Consider the following 21144-nt stretch of genomic DNA (forward strand, 5'->3'; position numbering starts at 1 on the left):
CCTCTCCTAATCCTTCAGTCCATTCTCTCTGAAAATTCAAAGTCTTCCCCCCGGTGTTTCTCCTAATCTTGCATTTAAAGTCTCAAGCAATAAAGCTTTCACCACTTTCCTTAGGGAGACAATTTTCCAGCCTACAGTTCTCTGTTCAAAAGCTTTCCACTCTGATTCTCAGCTTAAACGTGCCCCATCTTAATTTTACCCCATTAAAATCATTACTGTATCACCAGTCTTCTCCCTTTCATGCCATTTACTTCATTCAAATATTTGCAGATTACTTACGTGTCTCTTCTTAGTTTACTAATTATATTGTACCTATTACATACAGAACGTGTATGTTGTTTCTTTTTTTTTTCCTCCTCCCTTTTGTAATGCCTCCAGGCTGCCGATTCCTTCGGCTGCAGCTCTTCGAGCTCTTTTCCACCTATCCCTGTTGTCCTGCCTTGTTATGCCTTTTTGTACACCATCCAAATCTGCATTGCCTGTTCCTTGCTGTGCTGTCCTAACATGTGTGCAACAACACGTGGGTGTCATTGAGTCGTGCCTCCAAAGTGCATCCTTCCCTTTAGAGGGAGGTTCTGGACCTCACCAGAACACTGCTGGCTTCTGAAGGTCATTTTTATGTTGGTGGTTGGGCACGGCTTCAAGATTTGAAGCGGCTCTGGGTCGGAACTTCCAGCAGCAGCGCCTGGATCTTGCTCCCTCTGCTGCCTGCATCACCAAAGCTGGACGTGCCCATGCGGCTAAGCAGAATTCATAGCTAGATCATCAGATCGTAGGATGGTTTGAGTGGGAAGGGACCCTTAAAGGCCATCAGGTCCCACTCCCTGCAGTGCACGGGGAGCCTCCAGCAGCGCTCAGAGCCCATCCAGCCCGACCTTGAGTGCTTCTAATTCTCCTTACATGTACATAAAGGCAGTTTCCCAAGTTCACGGGTGGGACTTGGAAGGGGGAGAGGCACACACACGCATTCACGGAGTTTTGAAGGGAGTTCCAAACACGGTGTTGTAGCACCAGCAGCCACCGCAGTGCAGCGGGACGCCGCCGTTCCCCTCCCGCAGCGCGACAGACGGACTGACGAGGGATGCATGGATGAAGGGTCAGTCCTCCAGCCCGCCGCTCGCCGCTCTCCGCCATAGGGGGGCGCTGTCGGATTCGGTCGCTCTACGCGTCGCTCGACTGCTCCAGCGGCGGAAGTGACGTCGCGCAGAAGAGCCCCGCGGCCTCCGCTGACATTTTCTCTGGCGTCGGGGGCGCGGCGGAGACCCGGCTCCTCCCGGCCGCCCATGCTCCAGCTGCTCCCCCCCGGGGGGGAGGCCAGAAGGGGCCTTCGCCGTTCAGGTGAGTCGAACCGACGCGGCTTGGGCTCTCCCGCCCTTCCGGGGCCGTGCCGCTTGGAGCCGTTACCGTTAGCCGGCGGCGGGTCCCGATCTCGTTCCCCTTCACCCTGAGGAGGAGGAGGGAAGTGGGATCCGCGGCTGAGGACTGTGGAGAGCGGGGCCTCTCGTCACGGGCCGCCCGGGCACGGCTGGAGGTCCGCGAGGCCTCGCACAGCGAACCGAAGCGACGCGTTGTGCCCGGCTGGGGTTTGCCCGAACCGAACCGCTGTGCTTCGGCTGCGGGACTTTGACACGCTGGTGTTTGCTCTTACGTGGGAGAAAGTTCAGCTGGTTCGTTGCTTATCTCACCTTTCGTTTTCGTAGGGTTTAACGGGCTGCAGGTGTGCTTCCGAGCAAGGAGAATCTGAAGCTCGGCTGTGCTGCCTGCTCCTGTTTGAATGAGCAAAAAGGCAGACTGCACAGACTGGTGATAGCTGGGCTATGTCTGCTCGGTTTCAGGCTTGTAACTTTGCACTGATAATTGCTGTCAGGCAAATTGAATGGTATGTTCTCAGGTATGCTATTAGGTATTGAATGGCTGCTTGGTGGAAGGTGTTTGTCCTTCTTTTAGTTGGGAGAGTGGAAGTGGTAATGAAAGCCCCCACCGTGGTTCAGTAGCATCAAGCTGTGAACACGTCTTGGTTTATGAACTGTGGAGCTGGGCAACTTGTGTTGGCATCTGTCAGTATCTTTGTGCAGCCATAACTGCAGCAGCCGAGTTAGACGAGGTCCTGATTGTAACTACTCCCATATTTACAAAGTATACTTACATATAAAGTGCCTCACTGCGTTTGGAGGGGCTGTAACAATCAGTAGAACAGCCAGGGTTGGAAGTGACCTCAAGGATCATGGAGGTCCAATCCCCCTGCCACAGCAGGGCTAATACTAGACCAGGCTGCCCATCCAACCTCCAGGGATGGATGGGGCATCCACAGCCTTTCTGGGCAGCTGTTCCAGCACCTCAGCACTCTCATAGTAAAGAACTTGTATATAGAGATGCTGTGATTAGGTGTAAGTCCTGATTTCTTGTTTTTGCAGGCTGTAATTTTGTAATTTTAAAGAAATGAATGAGCAGTAAAGACCTTTAGTCATCTTTTAAGTAATCATCTCTTTAAAAATGTAAGTTTTCTTCTTGAACAACCCGCACTCCAAATAGACTGTAAGTCTTCTCAGGTACTTCTCAAGCATACAACCAGAGAGCAGTTCCACTCCTAGGCATGTGCTAAGGTATTTCTGGTTTTCTAGGAAAGATTTTAAAGTGCAAACAATATTATTTCTTGCCCAAAAACAGCAGACAAACTGTTACATCCAAATGTTTGTTTTGAAGTGCTTTATGTTGCTTAAATCTATCAATAATTTCACACTTGACCAATTGTAATGTGCTTAAAACAGGGCATGGTGCTCTGTGGAAGTGTTCATCCTGCCTCAGTTAATATCTGCGGTTGCTCTTTCTGTGATAGAAGAGCTGAAGTCAGGCAGTCCCAGCCGTGCAGCTTCTCAGGGAAACACTGCCTTTGTGGACTGAATGAGTTTGTAGCAGCCTGCAAGGAGAACAGTAAGTTTATGTGGAGTTCAGGTCACAGGTAAACACACGGTACAAAAGCAGTGAGGTGAAGTGCTGTGACGTCATCTACCTGTGAGCAATAGTTCTCCAGCAGTTCTCTGAGTATTTCACATGCCCAGTGGTCTGGAGGAGCTTGGTGCTGGTTAAAGAAGCTCCAGTGAGGGTGTTTGTGTGGCTGCTAATCAGTGCTGCTTTCTGGAGTGCCAGTGATAGTAGTGTTTTGTCTGGGTGACTGTAGGGGCGAGGGAAGGTAGTGCATGAACTAGGCATAGGCAGGTAGTATTTATGCTCAACCGTGAGGATAACACTTCTGATTCACTTTTAAGCACTTACATTTTTTAATTAAAACGTGTTGACTATTTCTGTTTGCTTTTGAAACTAATTGTTGGTTGGCTAGCATATAGGCATCACAAAAAGTTGCAATGAGAAATTCCTTAGAAATCAGGAAGAGGGAAGGACTGTGGTCTTGCACGTTCAAGAACGTGATACATGTCTTAGCACAGCCTGGACCTCTGTATTTGCACTTGATAAGTGCACAAAAGCTGCCTGCTTGGTGAAATCTGAAGGGCACGAACAGGTTGGGAAATGATTGGAGGCGTTAAGCTGGGTGCTGGGAGAAGGGAAAAGAATCTGAAGACAACCACTAGGCAGTTGAGAATGGCATACATGCAACAGTAACCACACGTGCAAACCGAGCTCTGCTCTAACTGATAAAAGGGAGATAGGAAGGATGTTGGTGTGTGTTTGGTAAGTGGTCAGATCATGCTGGTAGCTGACAGTGTGGAGGAGGTGTGGGATTAATGAGGTAAGGTAGGACTAGATGAACAAAGTGCAGATACAGAGTATCAGGAGGGGCTTTGAATGCTAAGCATTTGGGAAATAAGTTGATCAGTACAGGAAGAGAAATAATTGCCTTCTTTGTACTGATGCCCATCTCCTTTATGGTATTTACCTTTAAAGTCCAAGTTTTCCCACCTTGCTTTGAAGTCCGTAACTAGTTTTGTTCACTTGCTTCACTATCTGTTGTATATTATCACATCAACACTGTGTTCCACTGAAAATGCATATGCCATGCAGGACCTGGGAGGTTATTGCCAATCTCAAACATCTGTTAGTGAGGTGTGAGCTTCCACACACCCTGCTGAAGTGGCTCCTGGGTGCATGAGCGTTTGGAGCTGCCTGCTGTTGCGGTTTTACCTGGCAAGCACTCAGGACTGCACAGCCATGTACTCACCTCCCCCTCTTCTACAGGAACAAAGGAGAGAATCGGGGGGGGAAAACGATAGAATTCATAGGCCGAGCTATGAACTATTTACAAAAAGAGAAAAGAAAGAGAGAGATAACAGTAATAAATATGTTGACACAATAGGTGATGCACAAAGCAAGTGCTCACCACCTGCAGACTGATGCCCAGACAGTCCCTGAGCAGCAGCAGCCTCCCCTGCCCAACTCCCCACAGTTTTCCCTTTTTTGTCACATGCTACCATGCAGTGTAGGAGACCCCTTTGGCCAGTTTAGGTCAGTGTGCCCTAGTTCTGCTCCTTCGCAGCAACTTGTGCCTCCAAGCCCGACAGCTGGCAGGATAGTATTAGAAGCTGAGAAACTGTCCTTGGCTGTGTGCAGCACTGCCCAGTGACTGCTAAAACATCCGTGTGTTATCAGCTTTGGTTTTCTCCTAAAGCCAAAACATAGCATCATATCAGACACTGTGAAGGGGGGGAAAAAATATTGTCCCAACTGAAACAAGGACTTCTGATTACACTCTGGCCAGACTGTTACCGCTGAAAACATCTAAGTGTGAGAACTTTTCAAATGAATAGATGTTTAAGCAACCTGTATTTCACTTTCTGTAACGTCTGTTTATGTGTTGATGGTACTTTTAGACAGAGCTGGATCAGTGATCAGTTTATGTGCATTTGACTAGATGCCTTATGAAACTGTAAACGTTGTCAGAAACTCAGCAGAAGACTTAATAACATATTTAGCGGATCAGAGAGAAAGATTTAAGGAGCATAGTTGCAGGCACATATCTAGCACTTCAGAAGGGGCGCTTGGAAAGAAGTTCTGAACCTTGGTAAGTTTTTACTGACCTGAACATGCTTGAGTAGCAGCGGGGAACCAAAAATGAAACAGCAGAGGGAGAGAGGGACTGGCTTAGTGCTGGGAAAGAACTCTGTGCTCTACGTGCTGCTGTGTTGTTTGCTTGTCTTGTTTCCTTGTGTGCAGGACAGTAAGGAAACTCTCAGTTTTTCAGTGCATGAACTGAAGCTCAGCAGGTAACGAATGGTTGTGCCCTTAACACAGCTGAGCTGCTATGACACTGGCATCTGCTGCAACAAAAATTGCTGCATTTGACTCTCCAATTTGAGATCTAGAAAATAACTTTTACAAGTGGGCAATTCTGATCATAAAGGAAACTGAAAGATGTAAATAAAAATGTGGACGTAGCATAAGTATTAGCCTCAGCAGCTGCTTTATCATAAATCCATCTCTGAACTAGACTGGAGTGACTGATGCAGTGGCACTCAGTTATAGCTATGAGTTAGAAATTAAATTTGTGGTTCATTGCTTGTTGACACTTGTTTGTGTTCCCTCATTACAGATCTGATCAATGTGAGTAGAGTCGGTGCAGTATGGCAGTTTCTCCACGGATGTGACTTTGTTTCTGCAGCTCAGGCACATGTTGATTACTCATTCAGGACTGAAATGAGATGCAGCTCTGAGGTGTTGCTGTTACACCATTGCAGATGCATTAATGAAAGCACAGAGAGAGGTCAAGTAACATGCTGTGGTCATGTGGTGAGTCAGCTTTGGATTCGCTGTGGTCCAATATGGTACCCATTTTTAAGAGGGTATTTAGTTTTTTATCAGTTTTACCACTTAATCTGCCTCTTGAATATTCAGGATAAAATTTAATTAGAAAAATACTGAACAGGCTTTAGCCTTGTGATAGTCATCTCCAGTAACACAGCTAAAAGCTGTTAGTACCCAATCTGAGAGCTTTTAAATCATAAGAACAAGTGGTCGCTTCAATTAACTCCAAGTATTTAAGACTCAAGCCTGTAGTTTTGCTTCCACATACTTGGATTTTACCTTTGACTTTGCAGTACAACTTCTGCACTGTCCTGCAGAATGCTTTTCAGCTTTTGTAAGCAGGCAGACTGACTATGGGTGGATAGTGTTCCTGCTGCCTTTCTTGTGTAACGTCTTGTTTCCTTGTGCTTGGTCATCACTCTTTCAAGCCTGTTTTGGAGAAAGCAGATTTCACTTTCGTTCATCCCAAATGAGCAGAGTCCAAGTGATTCACAGTAGCAGAGCTCAGAATAACTGAACGCCAGACTTTGTCATATCAGTCGTCTGTGAAATGATGTGGCTTCAGCCATATCAGTAATTTGCTTTTCATTGAGAACCTTACATTTTCATGGTACTGTTTGGCACTGCATGCTCCAAACAATATTGTCTAACGCAGTGAAGTGAAAAGAAGGAAGTCAACATGATAGCCAGATAAGGTTAGGATAGTATGTGCTGTGTCTTTCTAATCAACTGGTAGTCTCCTGACCCCTCCATTTATTTTCCCACTTCCTGTTCTCTGGGTATGCCAGCTCTTGCTATGGCGAGGGATCCTAGTCTGCTGGCACAAGCAGAGTTTTGGGGAAGAAGTGGTGATGACAAGGTCAGGAAGTTGTCTATTAGTTCCACATACTCTGATTGGAAGACAATGTAAGATAAGATGTTGTTTTTGTTTTTTAGGAAACATTCTGCTAAGGAGGTAAGCTGGAAGAAATTCTGATAGCCTGAGGCCTCATTTTGTTCAACAAGATGTCTTTTGAAAATGTAGTTATCATTGTGGGAAAGAACGGGCCTGTGCCCATAAGCTGAATGGCTGATAAATACAGTTTGTGCTGTCAATAGCTGTGGTTTTCACAGAGCTTGTAATGTCTTTTGATTAACACTGTGTAGGGACTGTGAGGAGCTAAAACAGACAAGCATTTCTCTAACCATTATTTTTTAAAAGCCGGTGAAACAAGTTTTACTTTGCGTGATTTCACTCACTGGCATTAATAAGTTATCTCAAAGGTAATTTACAGCATTTGGATCCCAGGCCATGCTTTATGTACAGGTTATTTCAGCCTACTGTCACAAGAGAAAATCCAGAACTTGTTGAGCACTGCAAAATTAAGTCAAAGAACTCTAGAGAGTATCATGCCAGGGTTTTTAATTTTGGGGGGATTATGCAGCTACAGACCTCATGCAATTACAAGTTAGTTGATAACAGACTCTTGATTTCTCCTTTTTGTGTTACAAGATGATGCTTTTTCTACTTTTTAACATCTGTAGTGAATTTCAGTGAAATTCATGTGGAATTCATAAAGCTCCAGCAGATTTTGTTGGACATAATACATCAGATCAGTGGTCTTTTTTTCCTTCTACCTTTGCTCTTGCTAGAAAATTTGTACATATATATCATTTACATGTCTTCAACTGACAATTATTCTTAATTCTTAAGAAAGCTCTCCCAGCTATTCTTAAAAGAACAATAATGCAGCAAATCATTTTAGGATGCGTAGTGCTTTTAATTAAGGGCACGTGGGGATTTTTTCCATTAATACCTGCACAGTACCAACTACAACTACCATCTAGATTCTTAGTTTGTTGTGGTTTTTTTTTTTACTCTCTTTATAATAGGTAACTCGGTGTTAGATTTAACTCTTCAAGTCAAATATATGCAAACCCTTCTCTATGTTTACCAGTCTTTCTGCCGCTCTTTCAAAGCGGGGGTCAAATTTCTTGAGGTATGCTGACTAGGAGTAAGTGTAAGGAGTATCTGATAATGACAGCAGTGTTAAAGACATCATTTATAATGCACTTGGAGCTGGCTTTTGACACGGTTGTGTTTCAGAAATACCCAGACTAACTTTTGATCATTTTTTAGAATAAACCTGAGTGTACTTTGCATCGACTTCTTCATCTGCTGTTTGTCAAAAGCTTGTTCTGAATTAATCTTCTCCTGCACAGTCCTTTTTCCTTCCCATGCTTTTTTCTCCTTCAGATTGTGCCACAGTCTGCCACTAATTCTGCCTGCATCCACAGATGCCTGTGGTTTCTATGTCCTGTGAGGATTCCTTTTTCTGTTGTTTTGTTGGAAGAGTTTCTTAGGAAACCTGGAATAGGGTGCAGCACATTGGGTTTTGTAAAGGTGCACACTAAAAGGTTGGTTGTCGTTCTGCATGTGGTCTTGAGTTGGGTCCAGCAGCACAGGTGAGTTCTTTTTTAAGAAAGAAGCCAACAGGTTGTTTGCACTGAAGCTGTATCTTCTGCTTATTGATTACTAATATGACAGACAAGTGTCATGAGCACTTCATTCAGCAGAGCACACTAGGCATGTTAAGACTGCATTACACATCTGCTAGACAACAAAATCAAATGTTATGTCATCTTTTTGATCATTTTTTTGACCAATGCTTTGGTGCCAGGAACGGCCCAGCAGCAGCTGATGGTTAGATGCTGAAATTTCATAATTTGAAGGCAACATGCATTACCTTTAGGGTATTCAAGGCTTTTTTTTTTCCACTAGTATTTCTGTTACAGTTTCATGTTCAGCATTTAGATCTTGTACAACTAGCTTAATAGTTAAATAACAACAAGCATTAGTAGCTTGTGAGTGTGAAAATGACCTGAGGACTTGTTTTGACTTGTGTAGCCTTCCAGACTTCGTGTAGAACTTAGGCCTATCACCTAATTTTTCTTCTTCAGTTGGCCAGATCATAAAATAGTTATGTTGCTGCCAGATTTGACAGGAAGATACTGTGTTTTTGCCTGAAGCAAAACTGCTGCTGAGTGACAGTTTTTTGGTTTTTTTTTAAGCTTTAAAATACCCTAAAGCTGATTTGTTTTTTTTTCTTCTATGCCAGCATGTAAAACAGGCTGCTTGTGAAGTACTTGCAGACGAACTGTAAGGTTGCTTAATATCTCTTTGCTAACTCAGCTTTGTTATAAACAAGTGGCTGTCATAAACTCATGCAGTGTCTAGTTTGATGACTTTCTCTTGATGACTTTATCATGAGATGCAACAGACAAAGGGATGACCAACATCAGCTAGAGGAGTAGTGCAAGACTGTGCAGAGGTGCAGATCTAGCATAAGGTAGGCAGGCAGTCCTGTTCCAGGAAAGGAAAAGTTTCAAATAATTGCCGAGCAGCACTTCTCTGTTAAAAGTGTCTGTGCTCCTGTTGTCAGGAACTGACGGGTTATGATTTGCTGGGCCCAGTGACTGGTCTGGTGCTCCCCTCATTCTACACCTGTCGCTGCTGTCTGGTGTGTTCACTTAGCTCTCCTGAGCTGTGCTTCTCAGGCCTTAGTCTTCTGTAAGGTGCAGAGCTTCCTTCGAGGGAGCAGGGCTACAGAAGGAGCAGCAGTGGGCAGTTCTGCCTCATTACAGTGGCAGCAGACAGCCAGAGGGATTGAAGGACTCATGGAACCGGAACCTGTGACCCATACCACTCACTGCTGCTTCAAATTTTCCGAATACCAGTAGGGTACAGAGTGTTCGTTTGTGCCTGCCTAGGATAGATCTGCTTTAACTTTCCTGGAGACAGCAGTGAAGTGACTAGTAGTACATCAAAGCTGCATTGTTGTTCTGGTCTGTTTGAAGCTACTAGCAGATAACTACGTGTGTGATCACTTTCTGAATAGAAAGCAAATCTGCACTGTGGCAATCAGGATTAATTTAAGTGTTACCACTGTACCCAAATAACTTAATATGTGATATTTTTGGGAGCATTACTTTATTGACCACAGCAGAACAATAGGCCAACGTTTCCGGTTGATCTGTTTAACAGGCTATTTTAGTCTCTTGTATAAAATGGCATGAATCAATGGAGGAAGCACAGTAACAGAAAAATGGGGGTGAAGTGGGGTTTTGTTAAACTACAGTTTCTAGGGGGAGATGGTGCATCTGTATGGCTATCCTTAGTAAGTTGGTCCTGTGCAAGAAATGTAGCATAGGTAGCCCAGTATTGATTTCTTCAACTAGTTTTGTTGAAGGAATCATGATAATCTGCAAATTAATCTCCTAAATTTTTAGGAACAGGGTTGGAAAAATTACGCCTCTGGCAACTAATGGAATGTAGAGTGCTGAGGACTTTAAATCACTCGAGAAAAACAGTTGCACTTTGAGACAGAAATGATATTGTAGAAGATTAAATGCAACCTCTGTGCCCTTGTCTATGTGCTAATTAATTTATTTTCACAAGCACTGTGATTTTGTGGAATTCCAGTGCATCTGGTGTATGTTTCTGGAAGCCTGTGTGTCAGCTGGTAAACTAACTCTGTACTGGTAGTTACAATTTGCTTGGAAGAGGCAGAACATGCGCGTTTAAATTACAATGTGTAGACCTGTATTTAAATGTGAAAACTTGTTTCTTGTTAACGATGAAAGAAATGTTGCTTTTCAGGGTTGCTAAAGATGCTTCAGAAACCTTTGCTTTAATACATGTACTGGTAGTTTCTCTTCTGTGTTGTATAATTTGTGTATCCAGCCTGCTGAGCACTCAGTAGGAGCAGCCTATTTTTAACCTTGGTTTGTTTATGCAAAACCAGTTGAAACAGAGCATTAGTTTAATCCTTTCTTCTTTTGTTTCACACCTCAATTCTCTTAGCATGTCTGTTGCAAAGGGTCTTATTCTTTAGGATTGCTACCAGGCCTGATTTGTGAATCATCTGATAAAGAGCCAACTCCACTCCCAGAAATGTGCCTTAGGTAGAATTGTGTGCTGGTGAGTCAGCTTCGGGGCAGCATTTTCAAAGGAACGCTATATAAATTACACAGTATCCATGTGGGGGTGGCTTAGTGTTATGAGAAATCTGCTCTAGAGCATCGTGCACACATCCACACAGAGCTGAGTCAGTCGGCTTCATTCAGATCGAGTGCTGCTTGCACTTCTGTTAATTGCAAAGGTATGTGTGACACTTAAAGAAAATCAAAGGCATCTTGTAAGAATGTACTGTATCCCACAGGAGGAGAAGGAATACAAAAGACAGCATTTAAAAAGACCAGAAAGCATTGGTACTTCCTCCTTTGTCATGATGCAGAATAGGTTTTTTTTTTTTTTTTTTTTTAATATAGCAGTCTAATAACTTGATTAGTTTTAATGTTAAGGAAGCAAATTGGGGTAGAAAAGAAGGCATGCTAAACACATGAGTAAACCCAGAAAAGTTCAGGCAAATACTGAGAAGCAGCCAGTCGGTTGTACTCCACATCTTCAGAATCTTGTGGTTCTCTGTCAGAAAATCTGGTGTTTGCCAGAATTTTCCCTTTTGTCTTATGAGGTGGACCTGAATGTTATGGCCAACTCCTCAGTATCCAGGCCGTGTTCTGTGTGTCCTTTCCCTTTCCCATAGATGCAGAATCCATCGAGTGCTTGGTTCAGTTCTTGCTGCTCTTGCCAGAGTGTTTATATTATTAAAAGAAAAAAAAAAAGAAAGGAATGGAAGAAAAATCCACTATTTTTTGAAGTGATATAGGACTAAGTAGCATACGTTTGTGCATGACTCTTTTACCTCTTATTCCATCCATGCTCAATTGCTTTTGGTAAACATGAGATAATCCACTGGTAATGGAAATAATTGTTTATGTGAATCTGAGTCACTGTATTCTTCAGTTCCATATAAGTAGAAAAATATTTAGATTTAAGTGAAGGCATTGGTATCTGTAACATTGGAACTGCAAGATACATTTCCTCTGGATGGACCTCTGTAGCTCTGTATTCTAAACAAGTAACTCCTGTGCAGCACTGCAGCTTGATTTCTTGTTTATGTAGTCACAGTCCATACTTTATATTCACTTAGGTGAAAATGTAGGTAGTTTCTCATTTTTCAAATTATAACTTGTAATGAATGACTTGTGGTGTGAGGAGGTGGGTTCCAATTTTCTTTTTCTGTGAGTGCTAAAATGGTATTAAAAGACAAAGTTTTGCTGTATATGTTATAAAAGTTCTTAGACGTAAGAGTGGTCACAAGCAAGGAAAAGCAGTCTTCGGGGTGTGACTGGGCATGGTGGTAGTTAAACTAGATTCCTTTCCCATAAAATGTTGGAGCTGGTGGTCTTTTGAAGTTCCTTCCAGTCTGGGCTGTTCTGTGAAATGTGTCAGTAGTAAACTAAGCTGGCTTTTAAGAGAAAGCTGCTGTGAGGAGCTCGGTTCTTCTGAAGTAAGAGTCTGTCCTACAACAGCTGGTGAGGTGAGAGGTGATTTGCACTTTTTGTGTGTTGGGCATTCTTTATCATGGTCAGTTCAACAGCACCCGAAAAGGTGATGTACAATTAAAGTGAAGCTATTGTGATGTTTATTAAGTATGTCAGGCCTTATCATGTTCTCTGGTGAAACTAATTTCCTAATGGCATGACAACTCTGAAAAACATTTGTTTTGCTGAGAACAAAACAAGCAGAAATCCCATGAAGGATGTAGATATGTCCAGTTATTGACTGATAAAGAGCGTGCATACCATCCTTGATACAACTCTGTGTGTGCTAGTGTTTATTAATAGTGTAAATTTTACAACAGTTGTTCTCAGAATTATTGTTATTCAGGATCTACTAAAGTTTACATTTCATTTTCTGCTTTTTAATCCATTTTTTGTCTTCAAAAATCTCTTCTCAGATGAAACAGTGCTGTGAAAGAAAAACTCTTCAGTAGCCCCTCCTGTGCCTAGTTTGAGCTCAAGGTGTGATGGGAGCAAGCAGCAGGTAGCTTTCCATCAGATTTATTTTTATCTGAAGGGATAATTTGTTCCTTGCCTTCATTCCCTGGTCTTATTGCCAGCTCTGGCAGAACATTTTTTGTCTTCTGGTTTTGTTTTCTTCTGGCTTAGTGAATTTACCCAAGAAACAGCAAGCCCGCTTTGGTACAAAGGAGGGAACAGGACTGCTCAGTTGTGAGTGGGGGGTAAAAATAGATCTGGACTGGTGGCACTGAGCTGTTAGATTGGGTGGGCTGTCTGCTGAGCTGACCTTTGGAATCCTTCTGGCTTTCTTCACAGGAGCACATTTTTCAAAGAGTACAAATTATGTGCCTTTACAAATGACTGTGTGGTTTAAAAGTATCTCCCATGTAAAGCTGTGGGTAGATACTTAAAGGTTTCTGCACACTGGCACTTTGTATGGTTAAAAAGTAAAATCTAGCACAGAAGTTCTTACAGAATTGCTGTGTTTTTTTTTTTTCTTTTGTATCTGCATAAAAAAAAAAGAATGACATTTCTGAGCAGTGTCTAATGAAGTATCCGTCTGTGTCTATAATCATCACATTAATTATTTTTTCGCTGCTATATTCTCCTTTCAGAAAGAAACTGGTCTTTCTCTAATTCTACCTTGAGATCACCTTTTTTTCCGTGCTATTATTAGAAAAAAGAGGGGCAAGAAAAACAAGGACTTTTTTAGTATTCCTCTTTATGATCTATGTATTTCTCAATCAGAACTAAGTCAGTTTTTTTTTCTTTGATTTGTTGCTAGGAGAAAGATCTGGTCAGCATCACCTCAGTGTGAGGAAAATCACAGTGCAGGTTCTCCTGGAGGCCATTCACAAGCATGTGAGGCATGCAGAGGTGGTCGAAAAACAGCTGTCATTGATTTGTGAATGGCAACTCTCGTGTGACCAACCTGGTGCCTTCTGGGCTGGGATCAGTGGCTGTGTGGGCAGTGGGCTTGCATTGCCCTTGATTTCAGCAAGACCTTTGCTGTTATGCTCTTGTGGTCACATCAGTGAGACACAGACTGTTCCTAACAACCTGGACAATGGGATGAGGTGCACTCACTGAGTTTGTGTATGATGGCACGCTGCAGGGAGGGGTTGCTATATTGGAGGGCAGGCTGCTTACTCAGAGGGACTGCAGTGGGCTGGAGAAGTGTGCTGACAGAAACTCTAAGAGCTGCAGCGTAGCGCAGTGTGAGGAGAGGCTGGGACAGCTTAGTTTGTTCAGGGGAAGCTGGGAGAGGGGGAGGGTGGATTCTGTCTGTGAACATGCTTAAAATCTGACAGGACAAGCTGCAGCCAACCTGATCCGATCAGTCCTGAGTAGGACAAGGAGGTTGGAGCAGACACCTCTGCACCAGATTCTTCGTACAGAAAGTTTCTGTGATTCCATGGCTGTCAGAACTTGGACTGTTAGAGCTTGGGTTTTTTTTGGTGTTGTTCATAGAATTGTTTGAGTTGGAAAGGACATTTGAAGGCCATCCCTAGTCCAGCTCCCCTGCAACGAACAGGGACTTCTACAGTTACGTTAGATGCTTTCACAACAGGAGTTGGAAGAGATCTGGCATGGCTTGAGCAGTCAAAATAAGATCCTACTTAGTAATAATAAAAAGCTTCTTTTCATAATTATGTTCTTATCAAGGTCAGAACACATAGATGAGACTTGTTTGGTTTTTTCCTGGCTGGTAGGCTAGCGAGATGGAAAGTCAAGTACTGATATTCTTGTTTTCCCTTTGGGAGCTCTGGGGTATATGATATTCCCAAATAAAGACGTCTGTGAAAAATGAATCTCTAGTTCATTTTGGCTGCCCTTTAGCTTTGTGTTGAGCTCCATCCTCTGTGCTAATCTCTGTTCTTTGTGCTAAAACGATAGCTGGGGCTAAAGCAGTTCTATGATTCCTAGCTTGGACTTCAAAATGCATTTCTTTGGGACATCTCTTTATGTATTTGAGCAACCATATTTTTCCTTGCATAAGCAGAAATCAGATTTCAGAGTTCTTGGGAAATGTGTTTTTCTTTTCAAAACGTATTACCACAGGAAAAGCCGGGAGTTGCACTGGCGTATATTTACTGCACACCCCACTGTCTGTAATTCTTGGCAAGCCATTTAGTCATGTTTCACTTCAAAATGGGAAAATTATCTTGATAAGATGGATTTGCAGATGAAATGTGTAGAAATTCTGTTTTTATTAGAGTATTGGGATGCCTTTGTCTCGCAGTATGCAAATTCATCATGTGGGTTTGTTGATACTGTGCTGTGGCCAAGAAAATAAATGGGCTCCTGTGTGATATTTATTACCTACCTTAAATTACCATCTCCATAAATTCTTTTTTTAAGTTGCTTTCAAGATAATTTCGCTCAGTGCAAGTATTGGGGACATTTTCCTTTATATACACTTCCCTGTGTTTTTTTTGCTGTTGCTGTTTTTTTATTTTATTTTATACAGTAGATGTAGGGTTGTCATCCCTGTCTTTCTTGTGTTGTCTGTTACTAAGCTTTCTTTCCATAACTGGTATTTCCCATAAATATTTTCATAATTCTCTTGCATCGTTTCATTCATTAGCCCGAAGGAAACACAAGCTCTATTTTAATATTCTTTTAAAAATGAAGTTTCTAAGTGAGATGGGGCAAATGGCACAGTAGAGAGCTTTTGACAGAATCTTTCTAAGTCTTGCTGTAGATAAGCAGCATGCAGTTACAGGCAGCTGGGATGGATTGGGAAACTGAAGGAGGATAGAAGGAATAGAAGAATCTCTCAAATCCATCCATACCATCACAGAATGGCCTGGGTTGGAAGGACCTCAAGGATCACCAAACTCCAAACTTCCCACTGTGTGCAGGGCCACCAACCTCCACATTTCATACCAGGCCAGGTGCCCAGACCCCATCCAACCTGGCCTTGGGCACCTCCAGGGATGGACGGGGCATCCACAGCCTCTCTGGGCAGCTGTTCCAGCACCTCACCACTCTCACAGGAAAGAACTTCTCCCTGACATCCAGCCTAAATCTTTCCTCCTTCAACTTGAAACCATTTCTCTTGTCCTGCCATTATCTACCCTTGAAAAGAGAAGAGTTAACCCTTCTGTTTGTGAGTTCCTTTAGGTAACCATCTCAGGCTGCTGAAGTGCTAATCACCCTTTTCCATTTAAATGTATTTTTCAAAACAGTAGGTTAAAGCTTAATATTGCTTTTCCTTATGTGTCTGTGCCAATTTTTTTTTTTTTAAGTGCCATACGTTTGTTTTTCACTGCTCTAAACCCATGAGCAATTTGTTCCGTACAATTCATCTGCAGGTGAATGTGGTAATTGAAAGATCCTCCTTCACTTTATTCTGCCCTGAATTACAAATGAGGATTTGGGTCAAAGGCAGAGTGTGAAAAATTAAGATAAAATGATAAATACTGTATTGCTTTAAAAAAAAAAAAAAAAAAAAAAAAAAGTTCTCTAGGTGCTTTTTGGTTGATAATGTGCAGGTTATCAGTCAGGTCAGTAGCTTGATTTTCATGCTTGTGCTGAAGAAATGCAATTTGTTAAAATATAATTTAAAGTAAATGTAGGACTGTGATGTGGGTGGATACTTTTTCTTGCTTGCAGCCCATGCTATTTGATGCTGTTTTCCTGGCAGATTTAGGAGACAGTCTAGGCCAGCTTGTAGGTTCTCATACAGCCAAGGCTTTTATGGCAGCTTTTTGAGAAGCACCCGACTGGTTTTTTAAATGCTCCTAATAAGCTTTACGCATGGCTTACCAGCATTTCTCTCTGCTGAGAAGAAATCTCTTATTATATAGCCAAGACTTCTATAGACGTTGCCTGAAGTATTGTAAATCCCATGTCCCTGAGAATATGGTATCGCTTTGTAGTCTTGCTCTGTGATATTCAGCAGCAACTTGGTTTCAAGCCAAAACGTCTGGATTTTGTTTATGCCACGTTGGTACTGTAAATTTGTCAATTGCCATAAAAACTAAAAGTCTTACAGTTTGAAGTCCTGATCTACTGAAAATAGATTTCTCATCGATATGGAAACAGACCTGCATTCTGGTCTGTTCAGGCAGATGGCTACCAAGTCTGGGAATTTTCACTCTGGCTTTGTTCATAGGTGCTGAAATTCTCCATTAAAATGTTTGAAGTTCTTAGAGGAGGAGTGAAGAAGTTAGCATATGTTGCTTAGAACACATCGGTTTAAATTTTGTAATATAATGCTTAGAAATGCTTTTGTCATTTTCTGATCTGCTTTGGTGTGCCAGTGGGATGAGCCCCATTTGAAGTGATTCCCACCTATCTTTCACAAATGTGAAAAAAGGAGGAATGGATTGCTGTAACAGGATGAGTTCACGAGGAAAAAGTAAATAGAGAAAACCAGGGTGGTATTGAGTCATGCTGCCTGTAACTGAAAGCAACCAGTTGATTAGGTAATACTGTAAGATTTGGACCGAGTTGCTTGGGTCAATTATTTTTACCGTTCTGTTCTTGTGCAGGCTGCTGTGTTGCTGAAAACCACGACTAGCTGACCCCGTCTTACAGGCTGCGTGCTCCATGCTTTGAGACCGAGGGGACCTTGGTGTTCTGAAATGAAGATGGAGGCAGTGGGAAAAGCAGAAGAACTTTTGGATTCAGAAGTTCCACAGAAGGCTTCTGAGAAGCAGGAGACAGCTCCTGATGAAGATGGACCTATAGAACTGGAGACACATACTCAGAAAGACAGCATGCCCACTGCATCAGACTCTGCAGTGCTCTCTTCCATGCCTTGCTTACTGATGGAACTGAGACGAGACTCCTCAGAGTCTCAGCTAGCATCTACAGAGAGTGATAAGCCAGCGGGCGGTCGAGTCTATGAGAGTGACTCTTCTAATCATTGCATGCTTTCTCCTTCTTCCAGTGGGCATTTGGCTGACTCAGATACGTTGTCTTCCACAGAAGAGAATGAGCCCTCTCAAGCTGAAGCTGCTGTGGAAGAAGATCCTTCTGGGGTCTCTGGGGGTGCAGCTGGGAGGAAATCCAGGCGATCCAGGTCCGAAAGTGAAACTTCAACAATGGCTGCCAAGAAAAACCGACAGTCTGTCGATAAGCAGAATGGTCGAGTTACCAAGGTAAAAGGTCACCGAAGCCAAAAGCACAAAGAAAGAATCCGGCTGCTAAGGCAGAAACGGGAAGCAGCTGCTCGCAAGAAGTACAACCTGCTGCAGGACAGCAGTACCAGTGATAGTGACCTGACGTGTGACTCGAGCACGAGTTCATCAGATGATGACGAAGAGGTTTCAGGGAGCAGCAAGACAATCACTGCAGAGATACCAGGTAGAGGATGTTTTTTAAACTGAACTGTAACGCATCTGGCTTCGTTTCTCAGCTGTCATGTTAAGTTAGATGAGTGACGCTTGAGAAAGCCTAGGAGAACTGCAGCTCTGTGTAAATTTGAAGACTGCAGTATATTAGCAAGATATGGGCAAATTTTAAAATCCGTTCTGAGGTTTTAGTGCACTTTTGCACACCAACAAATTTTAGAAATGGTAAATTGGAGGAAGGACTGTCTTTGAATTCTGGAATTTTCAGATCTTTTCCTTTCTAAGGCTATATGAATTCCTATCAGTGCTGTTAAATCCCATTAGTTGGTGATAATCTAATAAATTCATTCTTAAGATAAGTGGCCAGCTTTGCTTTAATACACTAAGACCATAGCTTGGCAGCTGTGTTGGGAACAATATAGCATACCTCTTGCCTGTGTTACAATAAGGCCCTACTTACTGTTGCACTTATGCTGTGCTTTCAGCTCTCCGCTTCAGTGCATGACAAATGTACTTAGACTTATTGCAAATTCTTGCAGATTGCAGCTGGTCACCTATTTTAGGACATAAATATGAATTTGTTTACACAGATGCCCAAGCTGTTTCCATTTATAAATTTGCAGCATTTCAGACAAAGCTGTTATCATTTTCCTATGTGATAAGAATCTATAACATTTATGTTTTTAATTTGCTGACACGTCTGTGCTAAAAGATTGGAGGCAGCAAATTATAGGGAGATTCTTATAGCTTTATTAGTTGTAAGAAGGATAAATTCTTGAAGTTTCTTGTCTGCTGAGTCTTTGTTTTATTAGCCCAAGTGCCATGGACAGGATTGTGTATACTGCTCTTACGGAATACTATACCAGAGAACCATCATCACATGACAATCAAAAATAAAACTATGTAAGAATAAAGTTTTTGGCTTGCCAGTTTTTACTGAGTTACATGACTTTTTGCCTTTTGTGCTAGAAGATTTTTTTTTTAGATCAGTTTAAGTTTACATAGGGTGAGAAAACTTTTAAGGAAAACTGCAATAGCTGGTCGTCACTGTCTGAACTGTTTACTAGATGTCTTATTTAAAATATCTGCATCAGATTTTGCACATAATGGTCTCTGTTCTAACTGGCTTGATGACAGTGAACAATTTTGCTGCCATGAGAACTGGCCTTTCTCCCACATATTGCTAGGAAGCAGGTTGCACAAAGGAAGTTAATGTTTATTATTGGAAAGTCTGGGAAAGGCATATTCTTCTTGTAACGTGTAGTAAACTTTTAATAGATGCTTTAAAATTATTTTTCCAATTTAGTAGTTGGTCAAACTTCTGGTTTTCATAGCTCTGTGCTTTTTTTTTTTTTAACTGCGCTTTTTTTTTTTTTTTTTTTTAAGCTATGTTTACGCTTTACAGGGCAATTAAGACTTAATATAAAGCCCATGGAAGAAAACTTTCATTCAATTTTCAGATGGGTCAGCCCCTCCTCTCCCCAAAAAAACTCCTCACCAAATCCCCCAGGGTATATGCTTTTATTTTTTATAAGGTCATAAAGCACCTTTTGACCCAGAAAGGTCCCACTTGGTATTTGTCAGATCTGCCTAGATTCTTGACTTGCATTGCTGAGTTTGGAAACCATTCTTGAGTACTTTTCTTTGCCACTGGGCTCCAGCATTTGAGTGTAGTGAAATGATCCCACTGTAGTATATAGAGAACTTGTAAATTTAATGATTATTAAACACATCTTTTGATTTTTGCCTCCGTTGCAGTATGTGGGTGTGCAAAAGCCAGCCTGGAGAACAGTGACCTTTATTGTTAGTTCATAGCTCCTATCATCCGAGTAATAATAAATTACATTATGAGTAACCTGGAATCAGGCATAATGTGTGCCTGGCAGATGGTGGGTTTTTTTTGAGGCAGAATCATCTTTGGTAGATGTTTGGTAGGAAACTGGCAAGTACAAGAGTACAAGAGAGAAACATGCCCTATAGAGACAAGGACAAAGGTAGCCAAAAATGCATCCTGTGCTCCTCTGGGTTAGTAAAGCGTGGGCTTCACAGATGCAGCGGAGCCGTGAGCCTGGCAGGGACTCCCTGTGCTCAATTGCAGTGTCAGATCCATGTGCTTCCTGTGGTCCCTCTTGGTGGGTTTACAGAGTGCTTAGCTGAAGTCACTTTTCTGAACAGAAAGCATTTTTAATGCTCTTAGCGCTGGGCTCTAAACAGCCTGAGAAGTTAGGAATTAACAATTAGAAAATACTGCAGGGTAAGCTTTCCTGGAAATTCAGCCATGAGTATCCTCTGCACAAAGTCAAAAAGTAATAGACTTCATTTTTAACTTCACACTTGAACTTCATTGTCCAGAAACTGCAGTACGTCTGTTGGAACATAAGCAAGGAAAAAGCACTGTCATTTACTTTTGAAGAAGTCCGTACCTCTCGATGCAGAGGAGTTTGTGTTTTTCCCATAGTCTTACTGCATTTGGATGCCTCAGCAGTACTGTTTGTTCCAGCCTCAATGTGGCTTATTATTGGGACTGATTTTCAAACCTGTCTGTTGTCTGGAAAATAGCTTTGCCAACAGAGATGCTGTAAAACTTTTAGCGATAGTTCATTTAATACGGCCTTTATAACAGAGGCTGTATGTACCCTAACTCTTAACCTTCTGCTGAAACTTATAACAAGACAGTTTACTTGTGTAAGGTCTGAAATTTGAAGTGCCAAATTTGAGAGTACAGTAATGTTTTCATGTCAATCACCACTTCCATCCTAATAGTGCAGTCATTTAATTTTTTTTTTAAACCATTCACATGGCTGATTCTGAAATACATTAGGATAGGAGAGTAAGGTAAGGAAAACATTCACATGGGTGCAAGATGGTGTGCTGAACAGATGTAGTGTTATTAGCTTCATTTTGTTGTGTGTGCACCCAAGTTGGGAACTAAGCAGTTGTGCAATAGAGTCACAGTCCTCTGCTGAACTCCATTAAAATGCTCTGGCTTGTTTTCCTTCTCCACAAAGACTGGAGAGAAGAGTTGAGATCTAATTGGTCATATGGTAGGGACCAAGCTCAGTGTGGTGTGTTATTCTTAACTTGGCACCATATAATACATATATTCAACCTGAAAATACAGGCTCGATCAAAATTTCATGGATGCTCCTGAGAATTTTTTGACTGACCTGAACAGTTGTAT

The 21144-nt window shown here is 42.2% G+C and overlaps 1 protein-coding gene across 3 annotated transcripts in view; it reads left to right on the forward strand.

Moving 5' to 3' along the window:
• The first annotated feature begins 1232 nt into the window (after positions 1 to 1232).
• Positions 1233 to 21144, forward strand: part of CUNH18orf25 (chromosome unknown C18orf25 homolog) — a 43162-nt gene continuing 23250 nt past the window's right edge. Inside the window, exons 1-3 of one of the 3 annotated variants that reach the window (XM_042831173.1) lie at positions 1242 to 1338; positions 12597 to 12682; positions 17160 to 17976. In XM_042831173.1, coding sequence (XP_042687107.1) covers positions 17253 to 17976 — 724 coding nt within the window. In that variant the 5' untranslated portion in view covers positions 1242 to 1338; positions 12597 to 12682; positions 17160 to 17252. Of the gene's footprint in view, positions 1339 to 12596; positions 12683 to 17159; positions 17977 to 21144 lie in introns of all 3 variants that reach the window. The other 2 variants (XM_042831174.1, XM_042831172.1) reach the window with 2 other exon arrangements.

Source organism: Centrocercus urophasianus, unplaced genomic scaffold (genome assembly GCF_019232065.1).
Source record: "Centrocercus urophasianus isolate 14NV4802_14NV808 unplaced genomic scaffold, USGS_Curo_1.0 seq_35, whole genome shotgun sequence".
Lineage (NCBI taxonomy): Eukaryota > Metazoa > Chordata > Aves > Galliformes > Phasianidae > Centrocercus > Centrocercus urophasianus.